This window comes from Erithacus rubecula (assembly GCF_903797595.1).
Source record: "Erithacus rubecula genome assembly, chromosome: 3".
NCBI classification, from domain to species: Eukaryota; Metazoa; Chordata; class Aves; order Passeriformes; family Muscicapidae; genus Erithacus; species Erithacus rubecula.
The window spans coordinates 83,040,556-83,067,232 of record NC_136689.1 but is presented as its reverse complement, the minus strand read 5'-3'; the positions used below and the strand labels follow the sequence as shown (position 1 = coordinate 83,067,232).

The 26,677-nt window shown below is 38.1% G+C and overlaps 1 protein-coding gene across 9 annotated transcripts in view; it reads right to left on the bottom strand.

Moving 5' to 3' along the window:
• The window catches only part of FHOD3 (formin homology 2 domain containing 3), a 428,715-nt gene that overhangs the window by 360,599 nt on the left and 41,439 nt on the right, over positions 1 to 26,677 (bottom strand). For all 9 annotated transcript variants that reach the window (XR_013773704.1, XM_079301479.1, XM_079301473.1 and 6 more), the window contains exon 3: positions 11,684 to 11,748. Coding sequence is in view for 8 of the 9 variants with exons in the window: in XM_079301479.1 (XP_079157605.1) it covers positions 11,684 to 11,748 (65 nt within the window). In the remaining variant the exon portion in view is untranslated. The remainder of the gene's footprint in view (positions 1 to 11,683; positions 11,749 to 26,677) is intronic.

Sequence of the window (26,677 nt, the reverse complement as noted above, 5' to 3'; positions counted from 1 at the left end):
AGAAATGGGCAATGGACTGTATGCATTCCTCTCAACCAGGCAATTCCTCTCCCAAATCTGTTCCCTTTATGGTCAATGGAGCAAGAGCAATTGAGGGCAGGACCATAACTGAGATGCTCTGATGTGCCCTCTGGGCTGGCTCTGCTCCTCATGACAGATGAGGCTCCGTGGCTGATGCAGCAGCCGAGCAGCGTGCCTGGCATCACTGGGAGGCTGACAACAAGAGAAACCCTGGCAGTGGTACAGCAGCAAAGCTTCACCTAGAAACAGGTTATTCCTAAATAGTTAAAACAATTTAAACAATATGAGAAAGAATAACTCTCTGATGACCTGAAGCAACCTGGCAGCTGAGAAAAGGCTTGCAAAGGTCTTACTGCTTTCCTGCCTCAAAGAAATGAGGGAAGAACTAAATCCATGCTGTTTCCTTGTTGCATTTGGAGGGTTTGCATTGCAGGGCTCTCCTGAGTTCTGGGTTACCTTTTTTTTTTTTTTGGGAGGGTGGGATTTTAAGAGTAAGACTGAAGTCTTCACAAAACATACAATTGCAAAAATGCTTTTTCTGCATAGCACCTGCAGTTTTTCTGTTTAGCTTTTTGTTTTGTCTTTTCCTACTGAGAGATTTAGAAACTGGCATTTTCTGTGTTTGAATTGCTTCCTGCCTTCTAGACAAGCATCCCTAGGGGTCAGATGGAAACATCTGACCAGCACCCCAAGGTAAAAGACAGATAGTCAAAACAGGTACTGCCAACTCACAGATGGTCCTTTAGGTCCTGCTAGTTGGTACCAAATTATATGCATTTTCGTGGCTTTGAAACAAAAAGATTAAATCTCACAGCTGTTGGATTAGAAAAACTCCTCCCAAAGTCCTAGTAAAGATCTGCAAATGACAGAATGTCAGCCTGAAACATGCACTGTACAAAGGAAGACCACACACAACAGCTGCAGTGTACAATATAAAACAGGAAGACCACAGTGACAGCAATGTGCAGACTAATAACTTCAGAGTGAAAAGCGGGAGACTCAGTCACTGCTATCAGAGTGCCCCAGAGTGTGTTGTCTGGGGTAGCTATTGGTGCTTGTTATTCATCATTTGTACTCACCTTGTGTCAAAAGCACAGCATGGGCTCACACCCAGGGCTTTGAAGAGCTTTTCAGAGTATCCTTGTAGCACCCTTTTCCCCAGTTACACCACCCCTGAGAATACTGCAGTAGTACCTGGCTATTGTGGCAAATATATAGGGGGGATTTTATTTGCTCGCCCACTCTGATTCCAAAGTATTGTTAATGTACTGTAAATTTTAACATATGAACATTCATAAAAATTAGTAAGTTGTAATATACTGTTGTTGAAGAGAATAATACAGCAGAACTCCCTTGTGACGTATTTGATAAAGTTTGTGTGGTTAGTTACTTAGGTGCTAGACCTTTCATGCAAACATACCTACGTTTTCTATAGCAAGTTTTTCCTCAGCACAACACCAAGCATTTCAGTGTAACAGCATGGAGGGGGAAAAGAGGTGAGGAAGCCTCCTGATGTATTTCTGTTGCAGCTAGAAGGAACCCCTTATGCCTGCCATGAGCAGCAAGAAGCAGAAAGGCAGTCACAGCTGGCTGCCCTCCTGCCAGCATCATCACCATCCTGCCTGCCCAGAAGGGCTCATGCAGCTGCCCCACATCGCAGAATAAGCTCTGCTGTTGAAAGGGCTGAGGAAAGCCCCAGCCCCTGGGCACAGGTGAGATCAGTCCCAGGCCTCTTCCTGTGCCAAGCCTGATAATAACCTTTCCACACTCTCAGCTTTCTCTATTTCACATAAAGTCAGGAGAAAGCAACTGTCTCCACAGGCATCTGATTCTGAATAGGGTTTTAAGTGTCTGTTGAACCTGAATTTAAGACTATGGGAAAAAGTAAGGAAGACATCCAATATTTATATTTCACTCCCCAGTACATAAACAAGTTAACTGGATATGCCAATTTTTAGATATTCCGGCCCTTAAAGCTGATGTCCAAACCTTGTGGACGGCCACAGGGAAAAACAAACCTGCAGAAACCGGGTCTTTTTTAAGCAAAGAGTTTACTAACATACTCCTCTTCATGTTTTAATAGAAAGACAAGAGCTAAATATTTAATGTCTGAAAGGTTAAAAGAAACCTGATATATAACTTCATACATACCAGACTTATCTCAAACTGCTAAATATGAACTGACACAAGCTTATGACATCCTACAACTTACAATAGAATGCTGCTCAGCCACAATAACTGCTGAGGTTCTAAATAAAGAGTTTGTAACTTTACCTCTTCATAACCTAAATTTTTATGTGCTTTCTTGAGTCATAAGCAAGGAAAGAAAGCCTTAAAGAAGCTGTTATCGTTTTTAAAATACAGATGCTGCACATTAAAAACATAAGAAAACCAGCCAACCAAAAATAACACCAAAACCAAACAAACTCTACCCTCCTCTCCAAACAAAACACTCACAGCCACAAAAGGACAGCTCATACCTAAAAACACTTGAAGGCATGAAAAGTTGTGAAATAAAGCCAAATTTCCACATTACATAATATTCCAAATTAAATATTGCCATCTCTTTCTTCTCCTTTTCCAGACAGAGATACCATGATTTCCTCAATTTCATCAAGTTCATACAAGCACAAAACCATAGTGAAAATGAGTGGCGCTTCTTCCACCACTCATGACCACATCTGATCATGGCATGTTCTGAGTCCAAGATGAGAATTTAATCTAAATGCTTCCAGAGTTACTGTAACAATATTTTTCATGTTAGTAAACACTTGATTCTTGAAACTGAACCAATTCAGTGTATGTCACTTGACAGTCTTAGAGAAAACAACATATATTACATCAGGGTGCTCTGCCACCTGTTTAAATAAAATTCCTCAGTCTTTGAAGCATTTCTTTCATGAAAGAAATAAATAAGCACACAATTAACAAATTAAAACATCTTAATTTTTACAGAAATAAAAGCAGCTGGACATGAAAAAGATGAAAAGAATGTAAATGGAAAAGGAGTAGAATAGCTGAAAGCAAGGAAAGAAAGTAGACACTACTTGAATGCCATAATGATAATCAACAGAGAGCAACGATTTCTTGAGAGCTGTATTATGAGATAGTGCATTTATCTTTATATCTCATTGTGGGAGAAAAAATTTATTAAACCTTATGAAAAATCAGTTGAACATCATTATGAAACCACATGTATTTTATATCATCGTCCACAGTGAGATCTTCAAATGGTAACAAATGGTAACTTAATTTTCCTTTCAGTAAGTAAAAGGACTGAAACAACATTGTCCTGGTCTGAAATACAACACTCATATACCTGGACTTGCAGAAAGTTCACAAAAAGTTGGCAAGTGGCATTTGCTTGAACCATCATTGACCATAAGTTTGCACATTTTGTTTACACCACTTTCAAAGACAGTCAGTCTGACAAAGTTCAAACATGCATCTCCTGACCATGCATTTCAATGACATGCATAAATTTTCTTTTTTAAACTAATATGACATAAGCCATCATAAGGCATCAAAAGCTTACATGTAATGCTTAATTTTGAAGAGAAGCTTCCTTTCCATAGTAGCATGGTTACCTCTTTTATGAACTAACAGCCCTTTTTCCCTTTCATTTCACTACATGTACAGGTCATGCATCTCAGAACACCTCAGAGAGGAACTAGATTTAGCCTAATTCCACTTCAGCAAAATCAGCAACCTTCCCTTTCCTTACAAACAAAGCTAAATCAGAAGTTGGGGTGAAAACAAATCACATGGAAATACCAACATTTCCTATTCCAAACCCACAGCTTTTAAGTAACATCTTCTAATTTTTCTTCTATAGTTTATGTCCTTAATTTTGTTTTACTATTCTGCAGGGTAAAACTTAAAATATTGGAGTGTGCTGGACTGTTTCAAGAGAACTAATCTGAATCCAATTCACTTCTTTGGTTTATACCTTATGTATAGACAGTTTTACATGGAGGCAGGAAACAAACAATTCTGTTCTTTTCCAAATGTAATACTAGTGTAATTTATTTGAAGATATTTAATATGAAGTTTCCCCCACTAATTAAGGGCTTGAATATGCTATACTTCAGTCTACAGCAAAATGAGTTGAACAGTCAACACTGAGTATAAGAGGAAGAACTGCTTTGTCTGTCAATACAAGTATTCTACAAAGTATGTGGAAAGTGCAAATAGCTAAAAAGGGAAACTATATGAAAACTATCAACAACTATTGTTGTGCTATAAACAGCACTGACCTAATTGACATAGATATAACTGTCTTTATCAGTTATTTTCAGGGGAGTCCATTATAAGCAGCTATGAACAGTTTAATTTTTTATACAGAATATTTATTAATATTCAAAAAGACAAGCATTTAAATTGCAGGTGGGAAAAATCAATTTACAAAAATTCCAGGTATCAAAAAATCTGAAACAAATCTAAATGAACTCCTGATGGGGAGTGGGAAGCAAAGCATCATACTAATTTACCTTCCTGGCTTTATGAGGAGATGGTTCCTTTACGGTACCATTGAAAATGATTGAGGAATTTTTGTTGTTTTCATTTTGTTTAGAAATAAGACTTGTTTGAAATCTTGCTATGTATTCAGAGTCAAAATTCCATCTTCCTTGCAGATTTAGGGCCAGAAAGAGGATATCTGAATTCAAATACATTTCACTCATTTTCTGCAGCACTTCCCACTGTAAGTTCAGACAGCCAAGCTTTCACATTTTAAAACAAAACTTCCCAAGACAAGAAAAGCATCCCACTAGAATGCCCCACAGATGTCCTTTCAAACCTGGAACAAGCCCATCTAATACAAGAATCTTCCAGTTTCAATACAAAAATGCCACTGCTAATGGAGGCATTATCTACTCTACAGCCTCTTGGTTCTTCTTACTGCAAAGTCTGTTCTAAGTACTACAAATTAAATATGAGGGACACACATTGGAAATCTACCTTTGTCTGAAGCAGCTTCTGAGATCCTTCAGGATTGGCCCAGAGCTTTCTCAGTGAGGTAACAGAAGGAAAATCACAGATTATGGGGAAGTACCATGGTTCATGCCCACAAAGGAGGCTGACTAAACGTGTGCAGGAGGGGTACAACAGAAATCTAACATTTCAATTTAAAGAGGTGTACATTTTTAAAGCAAAACCACAAGTTATTTATATGGATGGATTTTTTGCAAAGTAATCTGATCTGGGAACCAGGGAATTTTACTTAGAGCATCTGTGTTCCACATTCCCAGGAAAGAAAATTTAAATAATCCTAAAAGCTGAAAAAGGTATTTTTATCACAGCCTTTGCAGCTATTTCACATTTCACTCAAAGAGTTGAACCAGATATCTCAAATCACATCTGGATGCAGGCTCCAATAAGTACTGTGTGCACTGCCTGAACTAGAACTCAAATCATTCTATTAAAAAAAGCCTAACCCTTGAAAAACTCCCTCCAAGTTCTGGCATTTCTTTTCAGGTTTTTTCAATTTGTGTGATGTCAGTTTACATCTAATAAGCATGTTGTTTATTATCTTCATTTAAGTCAGGACTTTTACCAAGTTACAGCAAGAGTCATAGGAAGCATATCACGATTACAAATCCATAATGCATGCAAGATCCCCGTGTAGCACCGTTAAATCCATTAATCACAGTCTTTTTGGTCCCAATTATGCTAAGAAGATATTCGATAAAGCAATTTCAACTCACCTCTCTCTCTCTCCTGTTACCATCAGTGCAAAGAAGGCAAAACCACAGCGCTTCCGACAAATTCTCAAGGCACCTCTTTTGTTCCCTTTAAATTAAATCTGAATTGGTTGCACGTTTTACTGAACTGCTAATGCTCTCCACATGTTCCTCTCTCCAACTGAAAATGTTTTCTATTAGGAATGAACATAAAACTGTAAAATGTCTTCAAACAACCCAAAGTTCCTCTCTTTCTTTGGAATGTACCACTACTTGCCCAAATGAAGAGCTCACGGTCCCACAATTAAGCTTCTTTTAGAAATGCTTTTTAATGAGACTCCTTTTCTTGGTGGTTCAGAAACTCCCTTATCAAAAGAAAGATGTTTGTATTAAAATCCATAAGTTATTTCCTTTAAATAAACAAAACAGAGCAACAAGGTTTTAAAATATTTGCTAGATGAATTTCACATTGTCTATGGCCATGGAAAGCCTACTCCAGCACTCAGCAAATGCACCAATTCCAGAAAGATGAAATGGGGTAATGATATTTGCAGGGAAAAGCGTCTCATGTAAATCAGTATCAAGAATATGGGTTGTAGGCACAAGCTTAACTTTGCTCTTAGAGAATGAAATGCAACATGGTTTCACATTTCCTTAAGCATAACAGCACTGACTTTTCAAATGTTATACTCTTATGAGAAAAAAAAAAAAAAAAATTTTTCCCCTCTTCAGTCCACACATCTCAACTTCTCTGCAACAAATGGCCAGGTAAAGTTACAGACTCAAGACAAGATGTTTTTCTTTTGAAAGCACTGTGGTTCCACTCAGGAGGAACTTGTCCCTCCACATGCTTGAGGTGCAAGTCCTACCAGAAGGTCCAACAGATGCAGAAATAGTTGCAGAATCTAATCATATCTGCTCTAACACATCCAATAAGTGCACATAATGGATAACAGAAGGGAAAACTGTACATGGAAGAAAGGACTATCTGCATAGTTCAGCTATTACAGGACAAATAAAAACAGCTGGCTTCTACTAGCCCCTGGTTACAACCAGCTTAGAGCTTCCCTCAGGTATCCCAGAACAATACAGGCTCAAGAAGATATTTATGGTTACATTTCTTAAAAGATACTAAGAGCAAGGGGATATCAAAAAGATAATCCCAAGAGCTGTGTGGAAAGGCTGGGTTATTGGTGCTAACACTGCTGGTTTACACAGATGCCCTGACAGTAGGGGCTAGAAGGAGCTGCTGTGCAGCACAGCAGCACTAGTGTCCCAGAGTTGGGAAACTCACCATGGAGGTAACTCTGCATCTATTCACATGCAAGAGCCAAAAGAACAGGATTACAAAATGGTTATATTAACTAATACCGAAGCTACATTACACATTTTGCAAGACTCTTGCAATAATATATTTGCACTCTGTTTAGGGCCCTCATTGGATCAAGCTATGAAATGCAATATACACAAATATCTATGCAAATAATTTTTAATCTATTGTCAGAGCAAAGAAAACTGCACAAATATAGGAGAGAGATATAACCATACCAAAAAATGTAATGTTATAGTGAGAAAGCATTTAAATAACTGACTGGGGGTCCTGGGTGTGTGCTTTGGTTGGTCTTGTTTGTTTATTTGGCTTGGGGATTTGGATTTCTTTTTCTAACAATAAACTGACACAAAAAGGTAGTAAAATTTAAAATATTCCTTGCAACATTTGCTGACCTTCCAAGCCACAGTACTCTAAGTAATCCCAGGTCAATACATTCACTCAGAATCTCATCAGCTTTTGTTATTTGCATTCTTCTTGTATTACATTGTATTAACAATTGAAGCTTATATCAAACTTCTTTTGGCAGAATCATTCTAAGTCATTGTCATGGACCCTCGTGCAAGCATCATTCTCAGCATTGATTGCAGCACTCCTAATTTAACATCACAGGAATAAGCATCTTAGAAGAGAACATGGTGCTCTCTTGGGCTAAATACAACATCCAGATATATAAGAGCAAATGGTGCCTTTTCTCTCAGAGATCACACCAGATTTAAAAAAAACAAACTATGAGGCAAGGAATAAAGAAATGAAGCAGGAGCTGCAAACAGAGCTGGCCAATCAAGGACCTAATGGTGAAACTGAGTCCTTCTGCAGGAAAAGCAGAGCTGGTAAAAATCTTTAAAAATTCACTGTCATAATGTTGCTCTGACTAAAACCTTCCATTTACTTTCAGGGGCTAAAACTTTTGACATTGTTGGTGTACACTCTTTACAGTTATATTCTCATTTACATTAGACTTTATCAAGGCTTCAGCTGAGCCCTGTAATTGTTAAATATATACAAACTAAAATAATGTTAAGACACAGCTAAATACAAAGTCATATGGTTGCCAAAAATACTAAAGACTTTTCCCACAAGGGTAGTAACTCACAATAAATGTGATTTGAATAAAAGGTCAAATTTGAAAGCTTGTGGGAAAAAAACCATACAGTTGACACTAAGGAGCACTCAGAGCCCAGAAGGCCAACCATGTTCTGGGCTGCATCAAAAGTGTGGCCAGCAAGGTGAGTGAAGGAATTTGGCCCCTCTCCTCTGCCCTTGTAGACCCCACCTGGAGCACTGCATCCAGCTCAGGGGTCTCAGCACAGGGAGGACATGGACCTGGTAGAACAGGTCTGAAGGCACAAAGATGCTCCAGCCCTTTGGTCACCTCTCCTGTAAAGGCTGAGAGAATTGTGACTCCTCAGCCTGGAGAGGACAAGGAGACCTTACAGCAGCCTTGCAGTAATCAAAGCGGTCTTTTAGAAAAGAAGAAGTGTGACTTTTAATATGGGCAGCTAATGATGGGACAAAAGGCAATGGTTTGTAACTGAGAGAGGACAGATTTAAATTAAAAGCTAGGAAGAAATACTTTACTGAGAGAGTGGTGAGACACTGAAAGAGGATGCCCAGAGAAACTGTAGATGCCCCATTGCTGGAAGTGTTTAAGGCCAGTTGTTGAAGGCCCCCATGGCAGAGGGTTGGAACTAGATGACTTTTAAGGTTCCTTCCAACCCCCTCTATTTTATGATTCTGTGATTCCTCCACTAAGGCCTTTGGGCATCAATAAGGACAAAAATGTATCTATAATTTTCAATTAGTTATGTTCTCTGAACAGAACTGGTTTTAGTAATGATCTTTTCATATAAAGAAACATTCTAAATATTGAAGCCTGTATTAAAACCACTTAAAAGCATTAGCTATTAATTAATACTGATAATTTAATCAGGATTAAGCTGAAATGGGAGAATAGAATAATATATAAATGAAAATTTGTTCCTTCATGTTGAAAGTCCTTAGTATGTACATAAGAAAAGAACTTAAATTGAAAGTTAAAAAAAAAAGAAAAAGAGAGAAAGTATTAATGCATTAAATTAAGGTATTTAAGAGGGACTTGTATTTAACAGGTAGAAAATAACACAGCTTCTGCACTCAAGTTATTAAGTATTATTCCTTCCCTGCTCTGCTTAAAACAGAAAACCTTACCCCATTTGACATGGGACTTGCTAAGTCTTCCCAGGTCTCAAAAATATTGGTCTATAGTGAATACATCCTCTGACACTTAAACCAGATAAATTCTCCAGAGATTTGAAGTCATTAATGATGGAAAACTTTATCTGGACATCTGAACATACACACTTCTGCTATTTCCCACAATTTAAAAGTACAATGAGTTAGGAAGAAGGAAAGAAAATATTGATGCAACTTCGAAATGGGCAAGTTTATGGCAGGAGGGCCATTTCTTTACACCTATCAGCTATTAAGAACAAAGTAAAATGCTGAATACAAAGATAACAGGAGGCTCTGCAGAAAGGTCACTACATAACAAACCACACTTCTGAGAAAGCAGCCCTAGCTACCTGTTGGGGACTTTGCAGAGTCAGTAACATTGCTGAACACTAAGCTTTCCATGGAGACTGTGAAAATCGAAAACACCCAAAGCATGACAGTTCTGCTCCACATAACACCATCTCAGATTCCTCTAACTCCTGGCTTCTACTCCAAATATGCAACATATCTTTTAGCATCTAAATCTAATGCTTGCATTTCAAAAGAGATATTAACAGGCAGCTGATGTGCACAGGAACACAAGCAGTACCCACTGTGTCAGTGAAATAACCCTCTTATACTGTGACAGGTTTGACTGCCAGGCACAGCTCTGCAAACAGTGCCCATAGTAAAAAACACAGAATATTCCCTGACTATCAGGGAATTCAAACTATCCCATACCAAAAAATAAGACAAGTTTTCTATGTAAAAATGAAAAATAAAATATGAGAAAATAAATTACACTACATCAAGCTAGGGGTTGAAACAAAAACTTACCCCAAAAATCTAAACTTCAGCAGGGGGGATGAAAATTAGAACCAGAACTTGCATTTGGCTTTTCTGACTATAATGAACCCTGCCAAAAGCCCATATTCAAACACACCTCTTCTCTAGGAGTTTAAAATCTGGACTCGAGTTTTGCAGCCTGGCTTCCTCTGTACTCACTGCTGAATGCATCACTGCTGCCAGAGAGCAATAGCACCTGACAAGGGACTACACTTTCATACAGGAACAATTAAGATACATGTACAGTACTATGGCTAATTGCCCACAGTAAGCTTGAACGAAAACAGACAACAATGTAACAACACATCAAATCTCACAACTTTATGTGCTCCAATTCCTCGATGGCTGCACTCTGGAGAAAAAAAATTACATGAAAATTCTTTTTATAAAACCTCAATCCGGGAAACTTATCAAATTTTGTCTTGCTGCACTGGTCTGTTTTGCCAAATATACTTCAGACCTAACAAGAACAATCTTCTCCAAGCTGTTCTTAATTTCACTCACATTTATAAAATCAGTTTAGACTTTGCATCATCTCTGTTCCTTCTCTAACACTTAACACGTATGCTTGCTCTACTGTTCAAGTCAATGGTAGCAGAGGAGAAACTGATCCTGCACAAGGCAGCCTAGAGATCATTCTCAATGAGAGGTATTTGTGGAATTCTGTAGGTTGCTTATACTCAGTTCAAATTCTCAAAAATGCCATTTCATAACATAGCCTGGGGACAGGGGAAAATGTTTAGCTGTATTTAAAGCCTGAATCCTCCAAAAATCACTGCAGAAATGACACAAAGCTTTGACTTTCTCCTCCTCCTTTTAAGGAAGATATCAATATTTCAAGGCTTCAGCTCTGATCTCTTGAAGCAAGACCTAAAACAAGTTAAACATAATTAGAGTGTTGAATGTGCTACAGAGAAGCTGAAAACAACTATGGCACAGGATTTAATTTTTTTCCCATGGAATCTGTCATACTGCCACCAGGACATTAACATTAGCTTTGCCACTGACACTCAGTGAAACATTCTGCTCTGTAGAATACTGGAGAACATATTAACACTATCCCAGACCATCAGCCTCCATGCATGCAACTCTAAAGCTCTCTGACACGCACATTATGACTTCCATTAGACTTTTCCTTGTGACAGCATTGTTTTAACCAGGGTTTTTAAGACATTGACACTGTGATAATGACAAATATGCAGCCAAGATCTGCAAGATATGAAGTAATAAACTTTACATGCTATTAAAATATAGCCATTAGCTGTCAGCCAACAATTCTTCAGATCCTATTCCCAATCCAGAACACAGTCTCTTTCAGATGCACACAAAGGTTGTGACAAGACAGATAATTGAACCTTCTCCAAAGCACCACCCAATCATCTGACTTCACTGTCAAATGCTGCACTTCCCTGTGGTGTTTAACATGTTTTAAGGGTCGTGTAGCTAATACAAGCTCATTTCAGCATGCAACAAACAAAATAATAAAATCAATTTATTGGCCATTATCATCAATTTGGCGCAAAGCCAAGTCCGATTCACACTCCCCAGATTTGCTTCTTGGAAATTGATTCTGTTTATTTAATCTCTTTCAGACACATGGAACTTAACTTACCAATGCAGGCATGGACTCTCACTGACAGCTGGGTCCTCAGAATTATGCTGTGCTTCTTGCCCCTCCTAAAAAGAGAACAAAAGCATGTAAAGGTATGCTGAGGAAGAGGAGGAACTGGAAATAAACAAGTCAAGTTGAGCCTAGGAAAAAAACGGTGGGAGGGAAAGGAAGACAGTAGAAAGATTGTTTTATCTATGATAGCAATGGTTAAGTGATCTCTCCATCTTAATCTCAAACAAGTTTTTTTTTACCTCATTTCCCCTGCCTTTTGCTGAGGACAGGAAGCAAGAGAGGCATCTATGTGGGGAATCTGGACACTCACCAAGCACAGCCCACCACAATGAAAACTGTATTAGAGAATTATCTAGTGATGACTGCACATTTCAGTTTTCATAGAAATACTTTAACACTAGGTACAATTAAGCATTAAAAGCAAATCCAAGGTTAAACAAGAGGTTGTTGACACTTTCACAGATCTGCCTTCATATGTAGCCTAATAGGTTTTTAAAGCACAAAAGTGCCCGTATTTTTCATGCAAAGAGGAAAAAGGGAGGTCCTTCTTCACTCTGACTCTCAGCTCCATATTAGGCTTAGATGGAAGTACTATTTTAATTAGCTGCTAAATAATTTGGTTTTCAGTCAAATTACCATTAGTTGCATTTCTTCAACCTGGACAAGAGCAAAGTACTTGATTTTTAGGTGCTACATGTGCAAACTGGCATGAGGGCACTGACACCACCTTGTCTCTGCACCCAAACCTGCCCACCTAATGGAAAGTGGGAGGGTAAGAAAAGCCAAATGCAGCAGCATATTCTCCTTCTTTTCTCTGAAAGTAAAAAGTGAATTCCTGGACAAGTGGTTCTAGGTAGTCCAGATGACCTCCAGAGGTCCCTTCCTACCTCAGCCATCCTGTGATTTAGTGAATCTATTGTGAGAAAACACTCATGAAGGTAGGTACACTCTTTTCAGAACACAATCAGATGCAGCTTAGTTTGTGTCATGTGAACCATAGACCCTCCTCTACATACAAGTTAGAGCACAAACCACCACAACCTTTCTCAGTTAAATACTTTGCAACTCTGCTGAGAGGCTTCAGAGCCAAACCCTTTACACAGACACCCAGGAGAATCTTCTACTGGCTGTAACTTAAAACAATTTTCCAGTAAAAACAAAAGCTCTTCCCTACCTTATTGTTATCCTGCCCACAGTTATTTCACAGAACAAAAATATTTTTAAGATTTTAATTAAAAAAAAAAAAAAAAGCCAAAATTTTATGTTATTTCTCTGAAAGATCTGTAGGGGAAGAAAGGTAAGGGAAGTATTGACAAGTATTTTCAGAAAAATATTGCCCCTAGAAAAACATACAGGAAAACAAAGAAAAGTAAGGATCTGCAAAAAAGTGGTTAATGTGGATCTGTGTACCTGCTAATAGGGGACTTGGTTCCAGTTTCAGAATGGCAACATTTCTCCATACATGAGGAAAAAAAACCAAAAATGAAAAAACCAACTTAAACATAAATTTCTTAAAAAAAAAAAAGCAACACAAAAAAAAATTTTAATTTAAATTATTCTCTCGTCCTTGATGGACTTGTGGATACACCTGACATACACAAACCCTCCAAGATAAAATCAGAAAATGGAAGAACTGAGTAAAGATTGTTTATTTCAGATTTGTAATAGGATAGCCAGAGATAGCAAAGAAAAAGAAAGTCTATATCATCAGACATTGTATTCTTCCCATCCTGAAAAATTAATCAATTAAAAGAAACTGCTAATTTAACAAATAATGGACACTACTATCGTGGCAGTCTCTGGTGTTTTAGCAGTCCGTAGGGTACAATGACTCACCAGCTCTCTGCTGAAATCTACAGCTCTGTGGTGAATTTGCTGAAAGAACAGACAGCAGGTAGTGCTCAGCCATCAGAGAGTAAATAAACACAAGGACCTGAGAAATCAGCACTATTGCAGGCTTGTAGAGATTCAGGCCCATTACAGATTAATACAATTTTCCCTCTTTTCTAAAAATCTAATGCATGATGTTTCTCAATATAAACAAGGCCTTTTTTTGGGTAGTTTCAAGCTTCAACAGTGCTGCTACTTCCTCCTCTACCTCACTTCCTTAGAAAGACCCCTGAAAACTTCAATCAAAGCTTAGAGCAAGATCTCTTCTATAGGTCCTGTTCTACACTATTGTTGCAATTCTAATGCCTCCCAGGACAGAAAATTCTCACACACACAAGCATTAATTTTTATCTCCCTCTGGCTGCATTGGTAACTTTTCCAGCCCACCAAAACCAACATGATTCAAGCCCCAGAAATTACAAAGATGAAGACTCACTTATGATGGTGCATTCCTCCCCTTCCCCCCAGCCACACCATTACCATCACTACAAAGGCATTTTGTGGGGTGTAGGCAAACTAGATTCACCATACAGCAGCTAATTATAATAAAACCAATTACATGTAAAGTAGTAGAAATTACACAATTTCCTGATGAATACTTTGACTATCATGCAATATGAATAACCCTTTAGCAAAATGAAGATCACCTCTGCAAATTACTACATCCGTGACTCTACACATACCAATTTGCTGGAAAGCATATTACAATAATAAATGCCAAAAAAAAAGGGTAACTTGAAATCCATCCATGATTTCACAGACTCATGAACTACTGGCCAAATAGCACTAAAAAGCATGCCTGTAGGCAAGCTTGTCTTGACAGCAGGTCAGGAAGGGGAGGTGCCATGGAACAGAGAGGCCATTTGCTTTAAAAACAAAGTAGATTAAAAAATACACAACAAAAATACTGTTTCCAGCAAACAAGATTCCTTTATTAAAAACAAAACCTAGACATGTAAGAAAGTTTGTAATCAATTCCTAACTGAGGCTTATATTTTTATTGATATGACCTTTAAAAAAATATTCCAGCAAGTGCAAGTGGCAATTATTCATTCTAACAAAATCAAAGAAGTATTTAACAGAGTTAATTTAATAGCTGCAATTTAGCAGTAGAAGAATAGGCAAATTTCACATATTGTGCTGACATGGCATTCTGTTGATCTGTGTTGAGATCAGAATCATTATTGCTATAAGATTAACTTCTAGTCTTTGGAGTTACCAAGACACAAAACTTTTTCTGTATTCAATTTATCTAATAAATTAAAGTAAATAAGCACATGCCAACAGCTTACTGAGTGCCTGTCCTATGGAATATAAATGCTTTATTTTGTCATTGTTTATGTATCATAATAGTAATAGCTTTACTCAATTATACATTTTCAAGTCTTGATTTAAATGACATTTTGAAAATAGTACCTCAATTGACTGTCTTAAACAGTTACTTGTTTTGAAGTAAAGCCTTTCTATAAACCAAACAATCCCTTGACCAGAAAGAAAATACCGAGGATGTTGTTAGGAGTGCAGAGGGAAAAAAAGTATTAATAAACAAAATAACAATAATTTAACCCCAAAACCACACACATAAGTTAATTCCAAAACCAACACATCATTTTCCTCTTAATGCTTCAAGAAACTTTGAAAGGAAATTTTAAGAGAGTCTATATTAATAAGACATGACATTCTTCTCCTCACTAAAGACCTGCTGGTATCAAAAATGGGATTTTTATGTAAATATCCAGTTAAGATTCACTGGTGTTATTAGCAAGACAGACCACAATCATTTCCTTGACAAAGGTCATCTTTGTATAAGAGGGGAATGCATCAATTAACATACATTTTCTATTTCAATGTTTTCTTTCTTTCAGGACAGCAACTATTCAGACTTCCTAATATTCTTCCTAAGGCCTAGATATTTCAATTCAATAAATTTAGCCCCTTTAAAACCATCTCCCACTTCTGAAAACACATTATTTTATCATTTAAAACCAAAGTAGAAAATCACTTTTCTTACTTTCTTAGTGATTGCTTAATAACTCAATAAAGAAAATCCATTAGATTAAAGTGTTAATTCTATAAAAGGTCATGCTATATGCTTCTGGGGTCCTCCTGTTCTATTTTCTATGCAATCTATGACAATCATGGAAAAAGCTACAGTTTTATAGCACAGCAGCAGACAAATTGCAATGGTTTTAATAACACTCTGTAGACGTAAAGACAAGCAAACTTACTATTCTTCATTGTATTTACTCAAAAAATAAAATCTGTCGCTGACACCTGAACCATCAAAAGGCCATCATAAGCAGAATCTGAGTTCAATGCTGTTAGATGTCACGATTTCAGCTCATAAACAATTTGGATTCAGCTCACAAACAATTTCAGTTAATGTAGATAAGAGAATATTTAAGTTTTGCTCTTAGCTAGGGTCTGTACACTCTTCTATTTGTGAAATAATTAAAGCACACAGAAAAACATTTCCCCATAAAGGCAAACTTGGATTTGAATCTTTCATGCAGTAGTATACACATTCATATGGCAACACAGCAACTAAGAGGGATGCATCTTGTTAGGGCGACTGGCTTTTTTTGTTTTCTTAAATAAATAAATAGATTATAATAGGCAATCATATCCTATCCTCAGAGCAGTTTTCAAGTAGCACATTCCCATGACTTTCATTTTACTCTGTTTCAAGCAGGGATTTCATCTATTAAGATTAGTGTTATCATTCAGTTTTAGACAGGGATAGTTCTTGAGGATAACTCAAAGAGAAAAATCACTTGCTGTGCTAGAAAGGCAATTATGCAAAGCCTTTGAAAACTACAAAGTAGTTTGTTTGTGCACATAGAATTTTTGATATTTAAACTAATGAGTATCCTTTCCCTCAGATCCCAGCCAAGATTCTGCAGAGATAGCCTAGATGTGGTGGAAAATGAGTACTAGAAATTTCAATTCAAATGGGCAACAGCAGTAAAGGGATTGTAAGAATGGGGGTCCAGAGGATGGACCCTACTTTTCCCCTTGCACTGGGCTAACAGCACAGCTGATGCCCTTCCTCATCCTGCTTTAGAGAAGTGCTGTAAAGAGCAAGAACTTCCCAGCTGCAGCCTGCTTTTAACTTGTGAAACTACATAAAAACTACAGGTTGTGTAAGGTTTGCCCTCTTTTAAGTTTCACCAAATCAAGGAAAAGAAAGGAAAATAAAATCGCATACTGGCAAGCAGTATAAGGTACCTTGTATTTTCATTATTCAGTTGTTATTAGATGGGAAGGTTTGCTGCTCTCCCCCAGCCTCCAGCTCCCCCCATATTCAGTTTTTCACACTGCTATGAAGTGCAGTATCAGTCAACCCCTCACAGCAAGGCCAGCTATGAGCCAGTGGGAATCAGATGAGCCAGGCATACCTGACACTAAGTCTCTCTCGAAATAATCAGATGATTTTTTCATAATCCTTCAGAACCCCTACCCAAGCAAACACAACATGTTACTGAACCCAGCTAAGCTAACACCCTGAGCTGTTGCCTGTTTATCCCAAAGAGGGCAGAGGTTGGATGAAAACTAACTTCAACCTGATAACACTGAAACTATTTGCAGACTTGAACAGCATTTAACATCAGTCTAACCTGACAAGTTACCCTATAATGATTCTGCAGTGAATTCTGCCTGATGTAGCCATCTAACCATTATGAAAACCTCTCTACCACGCTGCTTTCAAAATACACATGCACAACACATGCTTCACATTTTGTTACAGCTTCTCATAGCACTCGGGTTTCTTTGTGGGCCATTAACCATCTCCAATAATCACATCCATGTTTTCCAACAAAAGTGGCTTATTGAGAACAGCATCCAGCAACATCCAAGCTCAAGAATGAATCATAGACTCCTACAAAAGAAACCCAGACTACAGTATGACACCAACACATGGCAACAGACCTGCTCTAGAGTGCAAAACTTGCAAATAGGTTTTGCTTTTTTGTTGCAGAACCCATTTCAATCTTCACTTGCACACACCTTTTAGGGAGTGTAAAATACTTCTGCACTAGGGTATTGCCTCAAACTGCTTCATAGTTTAAAGCACTCCACATGGAAAACAAACTCTTCCTTACTGAATGCATAAAGGATGAAACTTTTGCCTGAGTTCAAGCACTTGAGTCTATCAGGTTTTCCCTGAAAAAGATCTGCAAACCAGCACACAGAGAATAAGGAAAGTGTTTTTTAACCTGTTATTACTCAGACAGATAAATCCTAGGCTTTGATTTCAAGGCTGTTAAGATACTGTTTGACTGATGTTTCTCTATGATATGCTTCTCCATTCAACTGCATATTCAAGAGATTGAAAAAGAACTGTCACTTCTAAAAAATATTGTATAAAAGCCAAGTCTTTTGAAAGTGAGAGAGCATACATGTGCATGGAGAGTGGAATTAACAATCTCCCCAAAACTTACCTGAAAATCTTATCCAAATAAGTAACCTTTTTTAATTTCTTAGGTGATTATTATCTAAAGATCCAATTGCCATGTCAAAGATCCAAGCTCATTTTATTGCAATTAAATAATGGAAGTAGAGGAGCTCAGGGAATAACATAAATAATTTAAAAAGCCTTTTAGATGCTAATACTCTTCAAATGGATGACAGCACTAGCAAACTATTCTGGTATATGACAGACTGTTCAATGCAAACACAACACTCATCCTCATAGAAAGTCAGTGAGCTTTTCATTCTTACCTATTTTTTCCATCTAAAAAATTAGGGTGAAGTCAGAATGTGCCTGCATCCTGTTCTTGCAATACACTTGTAAGTAATCTAATTATTGGAGTGGCTCTATTCAGAGCAATCCTAGATCATTTACCAAAGTAACAATCATTTGACAAGAGTGGACAAAAATAAGTAAACTAATAGCTTCACATTGCATTAAAAAAAAAATTTAAAACTTGGCAGGCAAAATCTTGACAATTATTAGAGCAAGAAACGGCATACAAAATAACAAAGTATGCTTAGATTTTTACATTTGTTTCTCTACAAATTATTGCAATATTGCGTTATGTTTATCAACATGATTTTAACAAATGATGTCTCATTACCACTAAAAACCTATAAACCACCCAGAAAAGTTACATCTGAATGCCAGTGAGTGGAAGAGCATCCTGGCTGATATACCATTGTCTTTACAACTGCTCAAATAGTGACGACCTACAGACTGTCACTACCAAGGTGCTGGGTTTATATGTCCCCCTAAATCTTCACAAGTACATTTACTAGGCAGGGCTGTCATCTTTTCTTAAGTTTTTTCTCTCCTCTTTTTAAATGGAAACAAAATGGGATAAAAGGAGGAAGAAAATGAGAAACTCAAAGGCGTTGAGTGAAACAATGAAGGGATTTACCAAGTATGCACTATCAGCCACATGAATAGCACCAAATTATTCATTACTAATGTATTCTGAGTATAGGTCGGTAAAAGGTGCAGTCTTCTGCATATCTTACCACAAGGTAATGACTTTTGCCAAAATATAATGAATCACTTTTACACTCTAAAATAAAATGAGCTTAAAATGGGGGAAACATTTGTTCCATTTGCCCTTTTTAGCAGTTTATGTGCAAGCAAACTTCAGAAGCTGTTAAGTGAGAATCCCCTCCCCACTTCCTCCCTGTACTTTCTGAATCATCATGCTGACTCTCTCAGTTACTTATGGCTCAATTTCCACACATTAAAACAAAAACCTTCCAACAGCCCCTCAAATATTTGAGGGTTGACTGCTGCCCTCACAGTCAGAAAACGACCACTCCTCAAGAGCTGTCATTCATGAACAAAACTATGTTCCTTCCCAACCCAAGAGCTCAACCCATATTTCACCAGGATGTTTATTCTCACATTCTGTGAAACACTGGTGGCATGATCAATTAAATCTTAATCTTATGTTTTTGTATTATGAAAACACAAATTTTATGAGTTGGAAAATGGTGAACAGAATTATATTAGAAGAGCTATTTTACAATAATATTGTTTCTGGGTAAGACACAAAACCAAAAGCAGTGTTTCCATATTTCTTGTCAACCTCACATCATATTCTTCTTCAGAGAAGACACATCACTTGGCCACTGCTTTCCAGTTCTTAGGTTATATATTTCCCACTGCTGTCAGTAACTGTCAAGCTCTGCACATTCCTCCCAGGAATCTTTACACCAGGTAATTTCTGGTCATATGGTTTTGCTATCACTTGTACTTTGAAGTTCACATAACATGAGGATTTTAAAACCTCTTCACACTTTGAGAAACAGATGCCTTGAAATATCTGGATTTTGGGGGGGAAAAAACGTTAGAAGAACTGGAAACCTACAGGACAAGGGCAAGGAGGAAAGTGAAATAAATTAACCTCCAACAGCTGAATCACTTCATGTTTAAGGCAGATGGTCCCTCCAGTGCTCCGAGCCACACTGTGGGACCCACAATTTTGGTTCCAGACCACTGCAGGTGGTCTGGGTGCATTAGGAAGAGCATTGCTAGGTGGAGGGAGGTGATCCTGCCCCTCTATTCAGCCCTGGTGAGGGCACATCTGGAGTGCTGTGTCTAGTTCTGGGCTTCTCAGTGCAAAAGAAACATGGAGAACAACAGATGGCTACAAAGTTCCTTAAGGGAGCACCTCTCTTATGGGCAAAGACTGAGGGTGCTGGGCCTATTCAGTCTCCCTGATGAGAGGATCCCATCACTGTCTGTCAGTATCTGAAGGAAAGGTGCCAAGAGGGTGGATCCAGGCTCTGCTCAGTGGTGCTGAGCAAGAGCCAATGGGCAGAACCTGTTGCACAGGAAGATCCAACTGAACATAAGGATTAACTTCTTTACTGTGCAGGTGACCAAGTACTGGAACAGGCTGCTCAGAAATGTTGTGGAGTCTGTTTCCTTGAAGATATTCAAGAACCATCTGGACACAATCCTAGGCCATGTGTTCTGGGATGATCCTGCTTGAGCAGGGAGTTTGGACCCCAAGTCCCACTGTGGTCCCTTCGAAACTGAGCCATTTAGTGATTTCATTAGGAGTTCCAAAGCTCCAGAGCAGAAACAAACAGCACCTGAATAATAATTTTCTTTGTTGCAAAGGCCCCTGATACCTGATTTTAATCTGACTTACAGTTCAAAAAGAGGCATCTATTTTCTTTTATAATTAAAAAAAAAAAAGAAAAAAGAAATTGGCGCATTTTGTAGAAAATTAGTTTTAAGAACTTTTCATAAGCACTTCCCTTTTACTATAATTCATTCTCTACTCCCTTAAGGGGAAAACCCTAATCTTTTATGGTTTTCCAATTTAATTGATGCTACTAAAAAGATGACAAAGCGAGGAATATATCACGCAAAGCAGTGCAACACATTTCAAAGCAATGCCCTACTCATTTAATTCAATTTATGCTTTATTAGCCTGTGACTATTTGAACCAGAGTCAGTGAGAACTATTTGAAAGCTGCCCTACCTTGCAGCAAAACATGCATATGTGTATATAAGTACATAAAAATAAAATCTACTTTGCATGACCAACATACTATTTTGTGTTTCTTTCTGCTTTTGGAAGTTTCTCATCAACATCATATTTGGCAAGGGTTTCTTCCTAACTTGATATACAAATTCTTAAACATAAAATACTGTTTTCAGGTGTGTAGAGTTGATATGGCCAGAAATGTGTATTCTATCACCATCTGTTGAAAGCCGGATGGGGCAGTGATTGCTTATCTTCGTAGCACTATTACCTGCTAATGGGCCATCTTTAAGAAAGATGGGGCAATCATCTTTATCTTTTCCACAACCCATCCTCCCTCCAGGAGGATATCATCTGCTAATCGGCCATTAAGTCCCACTATATGACTGATAAAATTACATCATCCCACTGGGAGATGCTCCAGCCAGGGGGAGGAGCCAAGCCTTTCCTACCTAGATAAAAACGGAGCTTTTGGACAGCAAAATATCTTCTTTCCACTGGATTCCAGAGGAGAAGCTGGACCTTTCCACATCATCCCTGGACCTTCAGAGGAGAAATGCACCCTTCTACAGGAGCACTGCTTCAGCTGAACCACACCTGCCACTGCAGGAGGACTGTAGCCACCATTTGATCAGACTGCTACCAACACCCTGACTGACAGGGTGCAAGGTTGTATTCAGACTCTGTCAGGGTTGGGTTTTTTCTATTTTGGTATTTCTATTTTAATTTTCCCAGTAAAGAACTGTTATTCTTAATTCCCATATCTTTGCCTGAGAGCCCCTTAATTTCAAATTTATAATAATTTGGAGAGAGGGGGTTTACATTCTCCATTTTCCAAGCGAAGCTTCTGTCTTTATTGGCAGATAACTGTCCTTCAAACTTATTTCTCCATATTAATTCCACTTTGGAAATGGGCTTTATATTTATTGCCAGACCATCAATGCTTTTGCTAGCAAGCACAATTACTGAGCGGTAAATGTGAAAAAAACGACTGTTTTGCTGTACTGCTGTGGTCTCAACTGTGGCACTATTCACTAATTTTCATGGCTTCATTACTGGAGATCCTGGCTAGTCACAGATTTGCAGCAATTTAAGCTGTTAGCTCACAATTGGAGGTTAAATTGGAGACACTTATTTGTATCAGAAGCAGATTACTACCTTAGTTTAGTCAGGGGTAAACCAAACAAACACACACCACACACCAAGCACACAGACAAATGGATTCCCATGGGATAAAAGCAAATGTGAGCTTGCCTACACAAACTCCTGCATTTACCGCTGGGTAGGAGCACACACAGGAACAGTTGCCATGGAATAGGAAGTGCAACTAATTCACAGCTTTTATTAATTACCCAGCACAAATTCCCTCAGCTGCCTACATGCTCTGGGCAATACTAACACTGGTTTGCTCCGGCAGACAGTGAGTGCCCACAGTGCTGGTGTTGTTCCAGGTTTGGATTCCAAAAAATCAGTGGTTCTACTCACAACATGAGTTGAGTACAGAGCAGCCCTGCAGCCCTTTCTGGCAGCCCTACCTGAAGACCCACAGATGATCTGTTTATGGAGAGAGGAAGGGATTTCCTCCTCACAAATTGAAGGGAAACACATTTCCAAGCCTCAAGAGCCGCTCACTTAACTTGCAGCCTCGTCATCGAGGAGGAGGGCAGAGTGCAAACACAGCTATTAAGCAGCTTCAATGTTAATAAAATTAAATGGTTTTAAATAGAACATCTGGCATCAGCTGTTTCCATAAGCTGTTTTTATTTAAGTTTCCACCATAAAATACTGGACTCTTCAGCTATTTTCACATGTAAACCTGTATGCCAAATTAGGTTATCTTTAAAAAAAGTTGTCCTAGCAAAAACTGTAAGAATTATTCACACGCTTTTTGGTTTGGCACTTTATTCGGTATGCAACAGGCTTGGGAAAGAGCTAAGCACAACAGTATTTTTGCAACACATTTTGCAGTGGAAATTATTTTTGAATAAAAATACTCTTACTGCATTCATTTGCCAGCAGTAATCACTAAATTAAAAAACAGCAAATCTTCAAATGTTTCCATAGGTTCCTTGGTAGAGATGTAGATTTTTCCCTTTACAACTGAGTAAACTCTGGGGCAAAGTAGGAGAGAAAAGAGACACAGCTGCTGCAGTATTGACAAACAAAAGCTGTAAAATCATGGGTCAAGCTCTTAAACCCCAACATTTAAACACCCTCACCAAAAAAACATCCACAAAAAAACCCCATATGGCAAAACCAGACCACAGAACACTTCAGAACTTGGTATTTGCGGTGCTGTTTTATGCCCCAAAAGCCACCATGAGCTTGAACACTACTCTCAGGCACAAGGATTTAGAGCACTGTGCCCCTTCAAATACCATAAGCATCAACTCCAAGAGCTGCCCGTGACCTGCCCCAATCAAGTCTACCAATCCCAGGCTCCTGTCCACCCCAAACCAAAATCACACAGAGGGTAAAGAGCTCATGAAGCCTCCTTGTCCCACCCAGGGGAGTCACTGTTATGGATGCTGGCTTTTTCTCAATTGGAAGGAGTGCAGTAGTTTCCAAGACTAGGGCACTTGGAAAAGAGCAAAACCAACTCTGCTACCCTTCAAAGGACATGTTAAGCACATAAGTGAAATGCAGAATTGCAACTTTTTTTTGTAGGCTACTTGCCTGAAGGTTCTTCATCTAGACTGGAATGAAGCTGAAAGGTGCACAGACTGCACCCCCATCCCCATCTGACATGGTCAGACTGCTACTACACACAGCAAATTGTGATCCCTGTAATTTCTGTGCTTACTGTCACAGTCCAGACCCCTCCCAGACAGCACACACTGAGAAAGGGCAGCACAGTTGCTTTTCAAAACCTCACACAGACCTTGCATCTTGTGTCTTCAGTGTGAGCAAAGCAGCTTGCAGTTTCTGACCTCAATATATGCAGAGCAGATTTACCTCTATACCATCAACTCTAAAGTGGAAATTGTCTAAGAAAACAAGGCTTGGCCTGCAGGAAAATTTATTCAAGTTCATTATAATTTTAAAGATGCTTGTTTTCTAAACACATTTTATATTCACAAATCAGTATTCAGTTTTAACTACAAAAGTAGTAGCATTTTATTATTAGTAGGAACCTTAATTTGTCAATCATTTCTTGAGAAGATACTTAGTCAAGGAGATCTACTGACAAGAAATCCTTGTCTTCTAACTGGTGAATACTTTTCATGGTGGAACTTTCAACTATTAATTGCCTCCATCCTGCTTCCAGAGCACATCCCTCAGTCATGTGTCTTATTTGTCAGGCCTAAAAAACATATGCACATTTGTGTAACGATTTTGGTTACACGTTCTGAATCGGGAATGCTCAGAGCTGCCTTGCCAATTGTTCTGTACAGGGAAACCAAATAGGACCAGAAATTCTATTTCATTTTGCTATCAATGGTTATTGCAAGATAACTATGAAAATGAATTGCTACAGTTCCACCTAAAATATTTTACCTAATTTTTTTATATAAACAATGAAATTCAGGATTAAGAAGCTAAAAAGCTGTATAAAGTTTTGAAAATATAGGTAGCAATAGTTATTGTCCTCAATCTTTTTGAGGTAAATAAAAACAGCATCAACTTAGTCATCCTTAACAACCAACGTATTTCTTCAGAAATGTGGAACTTTAATCTGTATCACCCTTTATTTTGCAACAGTACTATTTTAGCTAAACATCCACTTCAAAATGTGGTTCAGCATATCAATCTGATACATTTTAGACTGGAAGACTGCTACCTTGGAGGAATTCTTACACCTTCCAAAAATTACCATAACCTGTCAGCCCAGGTTTTTTAGTTTGATGTTTCTAGGGAGCTGTTTATCTTGTGTTTTTGTTGGGGTTTTTTTCTTGATTTCTGCATATTTCTTATTGCGACAATCAACTGCATTTTTCAGATTCAGCATTTCATCAAACCTAATAGCTAAATATCACAAATAAAAATATTTGTGATATATTCTTCACAAGATGAATAAATAATTTCAATAAGAAGTCACAGTTTCCTGTTTGTAGCAACACAATGACTCTCTTTCCCTGGTACCTCCCTTATTTTTCTTCTTTTTGGCATTGAGAAACACAGAAATTGCATCAAGACAAAACACAGAGAGAAAACTAACAGAAGTTGAGAGCATTTCCCACCCATTAATAAGCAGAAATTTACATTCTGTTCAAAGTAATAGAAAATCAGCATAGAATCTGCTAGATTTCAGTACTACTTCAAGAAATGAACCATACCTTTTTGTAAGACAAAAACTAGTAAAGTAACTTACATAAAGAAGGTGGGAAGCATTTGAAAGTGACAAAAAGTTATCATTCTCACAATTGTGCTATTTTCAAAGTCTTAGTGGGAAAAAAATACAGTACATAAGCAGGAAAAGAATGTTAGAGATCTTTGCCAAACTCCATCGCCTCCAACAGATTCTGAATCAAGCCCAGAATGAATAGCACCATCAAGAGGGAAAAGGTCTGTCATGGGGCTCACACAGCCAAAAAGGCTTGAGATAGGGTGTCCAGAAAGAATGCAAAAATATTAGCACTTAAGCCATTTATCCGAAGTACTTTAAAAGAATCCCTGCTGAACAGAAGTCTTGAAAACATATTCCCTGAATAAATTTTCATTGCTCATAGCATACTGCCTGAAGAAACTCATGTTCTGCATTTCAGGACTGCATTACGTTGTGGACTGCCATGAGGGCCTGTTAAGACATATCCACAAAGACAGCTTGAGCAATTACACGGTAATTTAAACACATCAGCTTCTTGATGATTCTTGCTTTCTCTGTAAAACTTCAAGGAAGCCAAGGAAAGGATGTTTACCTGCCACCAACACCTTAAAGCAGCCAGCCTATCTAAACAACCTCTACTGTGTACTACCCCACACAATTAACTCTACAAAGTAACTTGTGTTGGAAACAAGAGAAAAAAGCCAAACAGCTAAGCAACCCAACAAGCGAGCGAGCCATTAACACACAACCCAGACTTGAAAAGAAAGGTTGTTTTCCTACATGTTCCTACTGACCCTTTATGCTGGCTGCAACACCTTCTGCAGGGCCAGCCTCATTACTTGGCCACATGTTCATCCTGGCTCTTCCAAAACCAGCCCCCATATAAAAACAGTAAAATTCTCCTGAATCCCACAGCTATTCTCAAGGGTGCAAATGGCAGCAGGTAAAGTTGTGGTGATCAAAAAGCAGTCCAATCCCCATCCATGTTTTAGTTAGCCCTCCAGGGTACAAAGGCACATGTATTGGCTCTTCCCCTTCACTAGATAGAAATTTCATTGTGCTGGAGCAATTATCAAAAGCCTATTTTTACTATATTCAGTAACAGAACAGCATTCATTTAAAATTGCCCATGTGCATATGTTTCTTATACAGGTTATTTACAGATACACATTATCCTCCAGCAACTGCCATTATTCTCTTCTTTCCTTCTGAAGAAAAATCCTTCATGTTTTCCACTATGCTCATCCAATCCCTCCATGAGAAAATAAATACCTACAGCCTCTCAAACCAATCAAAAATTTTAAGACTTTGCTTCTGCTTGCTTTATTTACAGGTCTCCTTTCAATAGTATTTCTAAAATAAATT